The 12,304-nt window shown below is 39.0% G+C and overlaps 1 protein-coding gene across 4 annotated transcripts; it reads left to right on the plus strand.

Moving 5' to 3' along the window:
- The first annotated feature begins 1,811 nt into the window (after positions 1–1,811).
- OGG1 (8-oxoguanine-DNA glycosylase 1) lies at positions 1,812–11,934 on the plus strand. 4 transcript variants are annotated; one of them, XM_088896419.1, is made up of 6 exons: positions 1,825–2,442; positions 2,538–2,646; positions 4,735–4,945; positions 11,078–11,297; positions 11,516–11,582; positions 11,670–11,934. In XM_088896419.1, exons 1-6 carry the CDS (start codon positions 2,265–2,267, stop codon positions 11,671–11,673), a joined length of 789 nt encoding a protein of 262 aa, XP_088752545.1. In that variant the 5' UTR covers positions 1,825–2,264; the 3' UTR covers positions 11,674–11,934. The 4 variants fall into 4 exon arrangements, 3 of the variants coding, with proteins under 3 accessions (XP_010268991.1, XP_010268990.1, XP_088752545.1); XM_010270688.3 differs by having other exon boundaries at positions 1,813–2,646; XR_736695.3 differs by having other exon boundaries at positions 1,814–2,646; positions 11,420–11,582.
- The last annotated feature ends 370 nt before the right edge of the window (positions 11,935–12,304 follow it).

The raw sequence follows: 12,304 nt of genomic DNA on the forward strand, positions 1-12,304 counted from the left end.
GGCCTAGACTGACCCGAGGTGGGTCAGTCCGGGTTTTGCCTTTCGTGGTGTTCCTTGTAGGGCTCGGGATTTCTAAGGAAAGCTCGGGTTCTACTTCCTAGGAAGCACGGGTTCTCTTTGGGGAGCTCGGGGCCTATTCTTGGTGAGCTCGGGCCTCTTCTTGGGCTAAGGCTATGTCACTGTGCCGAGTTGACGCTCCTGCCAGGTCATACCTGGTTGCTTCCACGTGTCGCGCGACCAAGGGGTCGGGTCAAATCTCCCTCCATCAGGTTCCATACCCAGAAGAAGGAAAAGTAGTAAGAGCATTTCTTATAGTAACTGATTCTTCTCATGTCTTTTAGGGGGTGTTCATTTTTCAGATTTTGAGAGGGGATAAGTTGGTCATTGAGATTTTAGTTTCTATTAACCTAGAATACTATGTTCTTTTTTTAGATTTATGTGGGGATCAGGAAAGTTTATTTTCCTAGGTATCACTTATCCGGGTAAATAGTACCCATCTCCTAGGTGGGTAAATAACTTTCCCACCTAGGGAGAAAGTTGCCAATACTTGAATGAGACAAAAATGCCCCTTTTAATAATAGATTTTTATGGCTAAAATGGTCATTGCCTTATTTTCATGAGAAATAAAAGAACATGGGTAAATGCACTTACCCGGATAAATGTTTCTCAGGAAAAACTTATCCAAGTAACTGCATTTACCTAAATAAGCAACTTACCGAAAAGCGAATGAGGCCTTAATCCCACACTGGTTATTTGGTATATCTGAAACTCTATGACTTGGATTTGTGTTTTCTCATGGAACCCCTTTAAAACAGCAGAAATTCTAATTAGTATGGAATAGTAAAACAATACAAAAATCATATTGGCAACCATTGTAGCAACTGAAAGCAATCTTTGTGTAGGACTAAGAAGACATCCTCCTCCCCAAAGATGAAAAATGGCCATTCCTCCTCCAGTTCCCAATCGGCTATTTCGGCATCTGTCTTGGCCTGAGCAGTCAAGCAATCCTGTGATGCAACTTGACAACAAGCCCAACTACAAAAATCCTTCACATTACTCCACTCATCAACCTCTTCCTTTGGCTCTCTAGCTCTTGGCCCTTGTTGTTCGGAGGGAATACTTCCAGTTCAAACCGTGTCAATTTCTTTTTCGCCCCTTGGATTGTATGCATGTTTCTTGCCATTGGGGCACCACCTGGATTAGCACATGGAAAATTGCACCCGTCCTTATGGTGTGCCTTCACACACTTCCCTGGATTGGGTTTAGATCAAGTTGTTGATTATGCTGTAGTTCGTTCATAGATTCATAGTCCGTAACCGGTAGTCTATCATTCCACAAGCCCGAAAAAAATTTGGTTGAAATCAGGTGGAACGACAATATTGTTTACTGGAATCAAGATGTAAACAAAATGAATTTTGTTTAAATTGGTTTATTTGAAAGTAACGAATAAAAAAAAAATGTCCAAAATTAACTGAGGACTGTTATCACAGAAATCTATTAGAGACTGACTTTGACACAACCCCTAAAATTAAGGGTACTGATAGGGAATTCTCCCTTATAGCTGAGTTTAAAATAAGTATAAATATAAATTTATAGAGTGCAACCTTATATTTTTGTATTATTTTGCATGTATTATATTTACATTTATACTCTTTCCAAACGGATTCTTAGATACAGAAAATATTCGGTACAGAAGAAGATGTGCATAAACGAACGAGGGACGTGGCTATTCTCTATTGGATTGTATAGAAAATCATTTGGCCTTTTGGTACCGGTGCCTCAATTGCCTCTGTATTTGTGCTTTTTATTTAGGATACTGTAGCGGTGAATAGAAATGAACATCAGTCATCAGATGCTGCAGTCTCCAAGAACTCTGCCAGTCATGAAGAGGCAGAGACCTGCAACGACATCTCCGGTACTCACTAATAAACCATGCACTCCATCAACACCTCCAATCCCAAAAGTCACCCCAAAGACCCACCAGAGCAAGAACCCCACCTCCATTACATCTTCAATCAAGAAAGCCAAAAGACGCCTCACCCCAACCTTCAACGATCCCAAATCCAAAGAAACCCTACCACCCACAGCAGAGGCCCCAAGAACATCTCTAAAATGGGAGACCCTCAACCTGGGAAGATCAGAGCTTTTCTTGCCCCTCACATTCCCCACTGGTCAGACCTTCCGATGGAAGCAAACAGGCCCTTCTCAGTACACAGGCGTTGTCAAGTCCCACCTCTTCTCCCTCAAGCAGCTCGACGACGGCAATGGTGATGTCGCCTACTTCCTTCATCGGACCACAACCGGTGAAGCCGACGCCAGAGCCGCTCTCCTTGATTATCTCAACATGGGAATCTCGCTTGGGGACATGTGGGCGTCGTTCTCGGCTTCTGATACCAGGTTTGCCGATTTGGCGCCACATCTGGGTGGTGCTCGTGTTCTCAGGCAAGACCCTGTTGAGTGTCTCTTTCAGTTCCTCTGTTCTTCTAATAACAATATTGGGAGAATTACCCGGATGGTGGATTTCATTTCTTCTCTAGGCAGTTATCTGGGAACTGTTGAAGGATTCGATTTCCATGAATTTCCGTCTTTGGAGCGGTTGTCGCTTGTGTCAGAGGCGGAGCTTCGAGAGGCTGGTTTTGGTTACAGGTTAGTTACCTTCTAATTGTTTATTCATCGGTTTCACTAGAGTTGTTCCTTAATTAGCATTTCTTTCTCTTAGCAAACTACTTCTGTTGATTAATTAGTACCTTGCATTGTGCATTTGCATCAATGATTGTGCTGTTATGAACTGAACTAATTGGTTAATTGCAATATGGGTCAAATATTTCCGTCTTTTATTTGTGTCTCCGATGATTTGTTCTCTTGTCCCTAATGCTGTAAGACGTATTAAGGAAGATAAGGACATTAATCGTAGACTCATAGTACTTGAACAAGAAGTGAAACAAACTTTAGTAGATTTTGTCCTGCAGCACTGTTGGTTAGAGTTTGATGTGCAATAAGTTTCAGATGGGAGATGCTTCAGTGTGGGCAATGTTGCTTAACAAAATAAAAGACAATCACCTGTTTATCAATAGGCTTACTCAGCTATTATTTTTCTATTTTGATCATTTTGCTTTGTAAATTTCTTGATTCTTGATCTCTGTCAGATGAATTTTACCCTTCTATCATAAAAGGAAAAATGCTAAGGATTGTTACTTGAACATGCTGATTCTGAGCAGTGGAAAAATGTTTATTCCAAGATTAAGGCCTGAAGCTTCTATTGAAGTTTGTATAATCTTGTCCCACCAATTGCAGGTACAAGTACTTGAGATCTACTCATTTTTTATTTTATTAGCAGCTATATTGCCTTGGGGGAAAAACAGTTGTCAAGGACCTTGGGTGACTCCGGGTGCTGACTCTAAGGCAAGTGCCCAGGCAACGCTTAAGTGCCTAGACAATGCCTGGGTGCCTGGGGAAATGTATTATTTAAGCAGCCAAATAGAAATAATACACTTATGTGCATCATCAAAGACTTTCAATGCTACAATTAACAGATAAATAGGTCTAAGAATTAAAAAGGTATGACAGTTATTAGCATTATACAACGAACAACAAATAGAGCAGTGCCAAAAGTAAATACATGGATCACATTGAAAATATGAAATACTATCAGCTTAACAATTAAGAGATATTAGAACACAAAACTTAGGAAAGCAACCCTTAACTTGCAAAAAATATTCAGTGAGCATAAGAAATCGATTAAAAAAATATTCAGTGAGCATCAAATGAGAAAGGAATGCATGCAAAGAAATCTGAAAAGAAGAAAATCAAGATCTAGAAAAGAAAGGTTTCTCCTCTTCAATTAAAAAAAGACTCCTGGTTTAAAATTAGAATGAGTAGAAAAGAAAAGGAGATGGAGAGATCATAGTTGTCAACCTGTCTATGCGATTGTGGGGCGCCTAGGCATTGTGTAGGTGATAAAAGTTTTATAAACCTAAAAACTAACTTTTGGTTAGTTCCTTAGTTTTAAATACCAATCAGCATGAATATTTATTCAAAAATAGCAGTTCTCTTTATTAGGAGCATTAATTTCTTCTCAAACATGGCAATTCCTCATATCTAAAAGAATATAGTATTCTTAAATATATTAATTTTAACATTTAAAGAATACTAATATGATGAGTATTCAATTGAGCAATTTAATATCAAATTAGTAACTAAAGAAGGCTATCATTTTATATCATCAAATTTAAGATAGAGAGTAAGGAAATGAGAAAGAAGTAAAGAACGAGGGTAGAGTCACTGTTTTGTTTACTATAGGAGAGAGAATAGAACAGGCAAAGGAAAATGAAGCCTCCATATCCATATCTTTTTTCTTTGTTTTGGTTTTTTGATAAATCATATCTTCTTTTTTTTTTATCAGTAAAGAATGAGGGTAGAGTCACTGTTTTATTTACTATAGGGTCAAATGCTGGTCAATGAGTCCATGTCACAAAGGTCTTTCACTGCTTGAAAGAAGGGCTCTTTGGGGTTGGTCACCTTACAAAAGAAAGGGGGTGAAGGATAGGTTGAAACTTCAGAGCAGCACAATGAACAATCCTGGTGTAGACTCGTCGAGGAAAGGAGAAAATGGGGGCAAATTCAGATGTTAGTCTTGAAAGGAATGATAATACTGTCTCTGTATGATTCATCTCTTTGACTTCTTCTGCTGGCTTTATCTTTACCATTATTTAATGATCCATGTTGTTGACACAGGGCCAAGTATATAGTTGGTACAGTTAAGGCTTTGCAATCCAAACCTGGTGGAGGTACAGAATGGCTTTCATCTCTTCGTGAATTGGATCTTGATGAGGTGGTTGATGCTCTATCTACTTTACCTGGAATTGGACCAAAAGTTGCAGCTTGCATTGCTCTCTTCTCTCTAGACCAACACCATGCCATCCCTGTTGATACACATGTGTGGCAGGTTTGCTCTTTCATTTGTCCTTTATTATAAATAGATGATTAAAAGGTGGAGAGGGGGGTGGGCATGTCCCTATATGTCATCACTAGAAAACTTCTAATATGCCTATTTGTTGAATGAACCAAAACCATAAATGCCCGACACTTCTTTGACAAGGTTTGGCTTCCTTGGGTTTCTTTTCTTTGTGGGTGGGTAATAGAGTTTTGCATGTGTGTGCTTTGGTCAGTTTCAACTTTCAAGATCCATGGTTATAAAACTTGGGCTGTTTTTGGATTGGGGTGGAAACCAGAAAGCAAATTTACTACTTTCCAGAACCTTTGAAATCCAGAAAGCAGTGGACTATTAACTTTGTTTTCCCTCATTTCAGTGGAAAACGAAATCTTTAAGAGGGGTTATAGAGAGGGATGAAGTTCAAGCAGGGCTTGAGTTGGAAGACATTGGTCTCAAGGTTGTCAGTGAAGCAGTAGAGACAAATGTTGAGGAGGATGAGAAGAAAAGAAAGTCATTATCAATAGTCTATAAAAGGAAACAAAAATATAGAACCAGACTTTTGCAAGATGATGTGGAATTAGGTGATGAGGGTGGAGCAACGTTGGCTATAGAGAAGGAAGAAATAGTAATAGATGAGACTCACAAAGTTGAGAAAATTGTGGATATGGAAAAGGTGATAAACACAGAGGTGAAGATCAGTGAAACTTTGGGCTTATTCTTCTTTGGGGGGGGGATTTTGCAAAGGAAGCTTTCAAGAAGGTGGAAGAAGAATCTAGAATCCAGTCGAAAGAGAAGGACAAGGGGATATTAATATTAGATGCTGAGACGGCTAGTTCTGGTTTTGGGAGAACTGAGGAGATTGGAAGTCTGAAGATTGTCGGAGACTTCGGGGAGGGGAAGTTTAGGAGAGATGGCTTGAGTGCTGCTTAATTTTTTTAAAAAGAATGCAATATTTGAATTAGAAAGAATCAATGCTAAAAGGGAGGTTTTACGAAGATGGAGAAAAGTCCTAATGCAGTAAGAAGATTTAGAAGATAGAAAACCAATCAAAAGATTGATGCAAGTTTCAAAAGCTTTTGCCAGGTTAAAGTTGGTAGTATTTGGAGTGGGATTAAAGAAGGTGAAGAAGATAAAGAAAGTCTCTCAGATGAGAAATGAGAGATTTAGTTTAGACAATGGACACAACGAGAAAATGGATAAAGCTTGAGTTTGAGTATTTCATCAAATGGTTGGTTGGGTTTAGGGTGTTTTTCTTTTGTGTTTTTTTTTGCACGGGTTGGAGGTAGGGGTAGATTCGAGTCAAGTCGAGCCAAGCCGATTACTTGGCTATTCAAGCTCGACTCGCCAATACTTTGAGATAAATATTTCGTCATCATTGAATGACCTGAACTTGGAAGACAAGACCGTCATCACCATCTCTTCCATTCACCACACGATTTGCAACTTTGCATTGACTATCTGCCTCTCCCTCTCCATCTCTCTAGCCCTCTTTTCCTACATCGTTGTTGAACCATTTAGTCCTTCCTCTCAAACCCTATTCCCTTACCAGTCACCTCTCCAGACTCTAACTATCCATTTGTCATTGTTCAATGGCCCGAACCCTGAAGCCAATGCCACCATTGATGTCTCTTCCATTCATTGCACAATCTACAACTCTGTATCAGCTCTCTACCTCTCCCTCTCTTTAGACCTCCTTGTTGAACTCAGAATTTAAGATATAGAGACAAGACTCTAGCTCAATTTGAGGTAACATCTAAGCTACTACTTTTATTTGGTTTCCGTTTTTTGTTTCTTTTTGCTGCAAATTAAGATGAATCATAGCCAATTTGTGATAGAACAACGAGAATTCTTTGGCTAGGATTAGCAAGGGTAGAACCCTTGTTCCTACTAGGCAAAGTCGTAAGAGCCCAAGTTGAGTGATTGAAGGGCAACAGATTGTTGACTAGCTTCAAGGATATCAAAACCCATGGCTAGATTATTAAGATCCTTATCTAAGTCTAACAATAATACTATGACCTCTTTGAACTCCACAAGTAAAACCATGTCAATAAAAAACATCGAAGAAGTTAGTTTTGAAAATTTAGAAAGATCACTACAGAATTGGTCAATTCCTAAGATGCCTAGAGAAGTGTATAGGACCGGTTCCTTCAGCTTAAAAGTTGATTATAATGTCAAAATGGTAGAAAGGACCGTAGCAATCAGTGAAGGACATTAATACTTCTATCCCCTAGACCCACAAACCTTGAGAAGGTATACGGGAAAGAGAGATTGCAATTTCTCATACACCTTGGATTGTTGCAAGTATCGGTGAAGCCCTTAACAAGGCTAGGGCTAAATGCTACTATGCTGGTGTGTGTAAAAGACATTCGCCATATTAACTTCAAAGATGCAACTATCGGAATAGAAGGAAGCTTGAGTGATGGCCTGGGATGTTTTAATTCATTCCCTAACTTTTTAGTATCCCTAACCGACCATGGCGTATGTACAACCTTAATCTTAAGAGTGCGAACCCAAGGTTTTAACATGAAGCCTGGATCAGAGAATATAGCTTTAATGTATAGGATGTATTTCAAAGTAATGAACATAGTTTGCCTTAACACTCAGTACAAGTGTAAAAAAAGGAGTAACCATTCTGGTTCAAACAAACATAAAATATAATGTTACTGTACCAAAGCTGATCATGTGGAAGGGTGTAGTATTACCAGAAAAAATGGACACTAAATTCAGAAGAAAATCTAACCCCTGTAAAGTCTACAGAATTAGAATCCATAATCCAAGAAAATGATGGAACATTAGAACTAAGGTTTAAACCAAACTATGACCCACCAAGAACTTCCTATAGCTGTGGAAGTAGGACATCACAAAAAATTAGACAGGTTCCTTTTTAATGAACTTTGGGAATCCCATGTAGTAAACTTGGTGTCGAGAGCTTTACCTAGAGTCACCTTGGATCACTTCCTTAGTAAGTTAGGCTTAGAAACCTTAACAAATGGCCCTACCCGTTTAGATTTGAAAACATGTGGCTTACACATCCAAACTTTGTGAGAAATGCAGAGGTGTGGTGAAAGGAGGAGTGGAATGGAAAGGGGTGTGATTTCACAAAAAATTAAAGAGATTGAGAGAGAGAATTAAGAAATGGAATAGGGAGCAGTTCGGAAGAGTAGAGGATCACTTTCTTGTCTAAATTAGAGGAGCTAGATGAGAAAAAAGCTTAGGGGATTCTAGTTACGGAGGAAAGAGCTTTAAGATGTAGGGTTAAGAAAGAGATGGAAGAAGTGCTTTTAAGGGAAGAGATTTGTTGGAGACAAAAATCCAGATGCAAGTGAATTAAAGAAGGGGATGGTAATACAAAATTCTTTCATGCTCTAGCAAATGGGAGGAGGAACAATTATGTGGCCAACTTAGAGATAGGAAGGTAGGAGATAACCAATCAGGAGGAAATTGCTATGATCTTTTTGGACCATTACAAATCAATTTTTAGGAGGCCTTTGAATGAAAGAACAAGTTTGGAGGGAATTGAGTGGCCTTGTGTGGAGACTGAGGTAGCAAATTGGTTGGAAAGGAATTTTGAAGAAGAGGAAATTTGGAAGGCAGTTTCTTAATGGATATGTAAAGCCTCCTGACCAGATAGGTTTACAATGGCTTTTTACCAAGATTGTTGGGATATTGTGAAAGATGACTTAGTTGAGGTCTTTAATGAATTTGTAGAATAGCACAGATTTAGCCCAGGGGTGAATGCAATATTTCTAGTTCTTATTCCAAAGTGAACTGATGCTAGTCATCCAAAGGACTTTAGACCAATCAGCCTAGTAACCAGCATTTAGAAGATCTTAGCCAAGGTTCTCTCGTTGAGGGATTAAAATTAGTTCTCCCATCTGCAATCACTCAAAATCAAGGGGCTTTCATTCAAGGGAGGCAGATAGTTGATCAGATTCTAGTTGTTAATGAACGTGTCAAGGATTTGAAAAGATCAAGGAGGAAAGGTTTTGTGTGTAAGATGGACTTGGAGAAAGCTTATGATTTGGTGGATTGGACCTTCCTTATTTAGGTGATGAAAAATTGTGGGTTTGGAGAGATGGTGCAAATGGATTTTAGGTTTTGTTAAGTCTTGCCACTATTCCATTTTGGTTAATGGGACTGTTAGGAGTTCAGCTTCAGTCAGGGCAAACTCTGTTCGGGCAGCCTTTACTGCCTTGCATTGAGAATATCTCCATACTTACATGCTTTATTTCATGGAGAGATATTCCCAATGCAAGGTTGGAAAAGGCTGTTAGAACGGTGTGGGCATGGATTTGCCCTGACTGAAGCCGGTCTCGACTGTTAGAGACTTCTTTCCAGCTTGTTGGGGCTTGAGGCAAGGTGATCCTCTCTCACTCTTTCTTTTCACCCTAGTAGCGGATATGTTTAGCAAAATGATCTTAAAGGCCGATAGGGAGACTATTATTTTTTTTTTGTTAAATAATAGAAACTTTTGTTAATAAAAAGATTAAAAAAGAGGATACAACAAGAGGGGTAAAATCTCTTAACCCTCCCTGAAAGTTTACTTCTTAGTACAAAGCTGCCCAGAAAAGAATAGCTCTTCCCACCCCTTGCTTAGCCAAAGAGTCTGCCAAGGAATTGGCACACCTTTTAGTCCACTGATAGGGAGACTATAATAAAAGGTTGGAAAGTTGGAAGAGAGAGGGTCCTAATCTCCCATCTACAGTTTGTTGATGATATTATAATTTTCTGTGAGGGAGGAGAGCAAAAATTTGGCAAGGAATTTGAAGGATCTGGTGAAGAAGTTTGAACTTCTAATATGAAAGTCAACCTTGATAAGAGTTGCATGGTAGGAACCAACATGGAGGAAGAGAAACTAAACTTTGTTGCAAATATTTTAGTGTGTCCTTTTGCTAGTTGGCCTCTGGCCTACCTAGGACTTCCTCTAGGAGCAAACCCTAAGGAGAGTAGATTCTGGAACCCCATAGTGGAGAAATGTGCAAAGAAATTGGCAGCTTGGAAGAGGAATTATGTATCTTTGGGAGGAAGGATTACTTTGATTAAATCCACACTTGCTAACCTACCAATCTATTTCTTATCAATTTTTAGAGTTCTCCCAAAAAGAAGCAAAGAAAATTGAGAAGATTATGAGGGATTTTTTGTGGGAGCCGGGAGATGGAAGGAAGGATCATTTGGTTAAGTGGGAGGTTGTGTGTAAGAGTCTTCAACAAGGTGGATTGGGTATTGTTAGTGTGGGTAAAAAGAATAGGGCTCTGTTAGGGAAACGACTTTGGAGGTGGCTGGTGGCAAGATATAAATTGACATGAAGTAATAGTTAGCATACATGGAAGGTTGGGAAATGGTTAGGATGCAAGTGTATCTACCAGAGCTACTTTAGCCTTGCCTTGGAAAGCGGTTCATAGCATTTTGCTTCACTTTCTTCGTTTCGTTAGGTATGATGTTTGCTCTAGGACTTTTGTTAAATTCTGGGAGGATATTGGGTTGGTTCTTGTTTGTTAATGGAGCTCTTCCCCTCCTTATACTTGGTTTCTTTGTACAAAAATGGGTGTGTATTATGATTTGTTGCTCCTCCAATACATCCCATGGGACTTTGGTTTTTTTAGAGGGCTTAGGGATAACAAACTTTCTGCTTGTATGGATCTTCTGCAACTCCTTCGGGATGTCTGTTTGGACCCCACTAAACCTGATAAGCATATTTGGGTCCCCAACCCTAAGGGAGTTTCTACCTCCACCTGTCTATAACCCAGTTGCTTTGCTAATCGAAGACCTTGTAGCTGTGCCAATAATTCAGCCTGAGCCTGCAAGGAGTTTCCCATGTCAATTGGCCCCAAAAATAAAGCCAATATCCCATACCAACTGGCCTTGAAAATAAAGCTGATAATCCAAATGCAACTTTATTGTCATTTGGCTTCACTTAGCCTCTTTCTTTAGAGGGTGGGTGGTGGAGTAAAGAATTTTGTGTATGTGTCTGCTTTGGCAAGTTCAATGATCTAAGGTTATAAAGCTTATTGTTGAATGTCATGATTCATGTGTGCATAGTTTCTTTTTTGGCATGATAAAGCTGCATCTTGCCAACTGTTATGCTCAGTGATCCTCATCAAGTTCTCATTTGCAATTGTTCATTTTAATGGGGTTGAGCAAAAGATTGCTACTCGATACCTCATTCCAGAACTTGCAGGTGCACGTCTTACCCCCAAGCTTTGCGGTCGTGTGGCTGAGGCATTTGTGAGCAAATTTGGAAAATATGCTGGCTGGGCACAAACTTTACTTTTCATTGCTGAGTTGCCTTCTCAAAAAGCCTTCCTACCATCAGGGTGCTTGAGTGCCAAGGAAATCAAAGCTGCTAAGGGAGATGGGGATGCAGGTAACAGAAGATTGGTATTTTTGGAAGTTAATAGAACTTCCTAAGTGGAATTGTAAACCTGATATTTTGATTATTCCTCTCTTATGGATTTTTAGTAACTGCTTATTCATTGATTTCTCAAGAGGCTGATTCATAAATATGACTGTGTCTGGACTTGGAGAGGTATGGATGAAAGACTTAACAACAGTTTTGGACTTGTTGAAATTAAATGGATTCAGATTCTTTGTTGAACGTGTTGTACTATGTACTGGTAGAGATTGATTTCCAAGTAGATGGCTCTCTGAGGTATCTTTATTAGCCTCTTTCTTCTGTTCTTTATTTTTGTTTTACCCATTTCTGTTATCTAGTAATGTTCTCTTTTGCTCATCACAGGTAAAATGGAATGATTGACGGCGGTAGTTGGTTTGTCATCAGTGTAAGTGCAGCTTTGTTTCTTTATCCAATAGAGCCACACTTCATTTGTATATATATTTGAGCTCAGATTCTTGTAATTCCAGTATTTCGCCTTTGATAGTAGACCAATTATGAGATCTGTTTATAGTGTTTGGTGGAGTTGCAACAAGGTTACTTATATGAAGTCAAATTGCAACTTATTTGTCAGGCAAGTTAAAAGTAGAATTTGAGTATCGTTAAAGCATATTGCAATCTCTCTAGCACACATACACATGCACATGTACATCAAGCTGATCCTTTTGTCTTACTTGATTGAAAAAAATTCTTTTGTTAGAATGGTTAGTATAAGTTTTTTCATCGGATAAGAGACAAACCCCATTTATAAAGGAATCTGCCCCTTATCATTTCTGGCCCTATGGTTGGTGGTTATGTAATAGCGCTAGGCCTTTGAGGCCAGTGTACATCGCAATTTAAGTTACTTTCTTTCATAGTCAACTTTAGATTTTGTTGTGATATAATAGAAAAATTAGCGGGGACTCGTGTAGTGTACGGGCTTTGTTAAGCAAAAGCTAAACAATATAAATACATAAGAGTATACAATTGTTTTATATTTT

The sequence above is a fragment of the Nelumbo nucifera genome, chromosome 1 (genome assembly GCF_055504915.1).
Source record: "Nelumbo nucifera cultivar China Antique chromosome 1, China Antique-T2T, whole genome shotgun sequence".
NCBI lineage: Eukaryota > Viridiplantae > Streptophyta > Magnoliopsida > Proteales > Nelumbonaceae > Nelumbo > Nelumbo nucifera.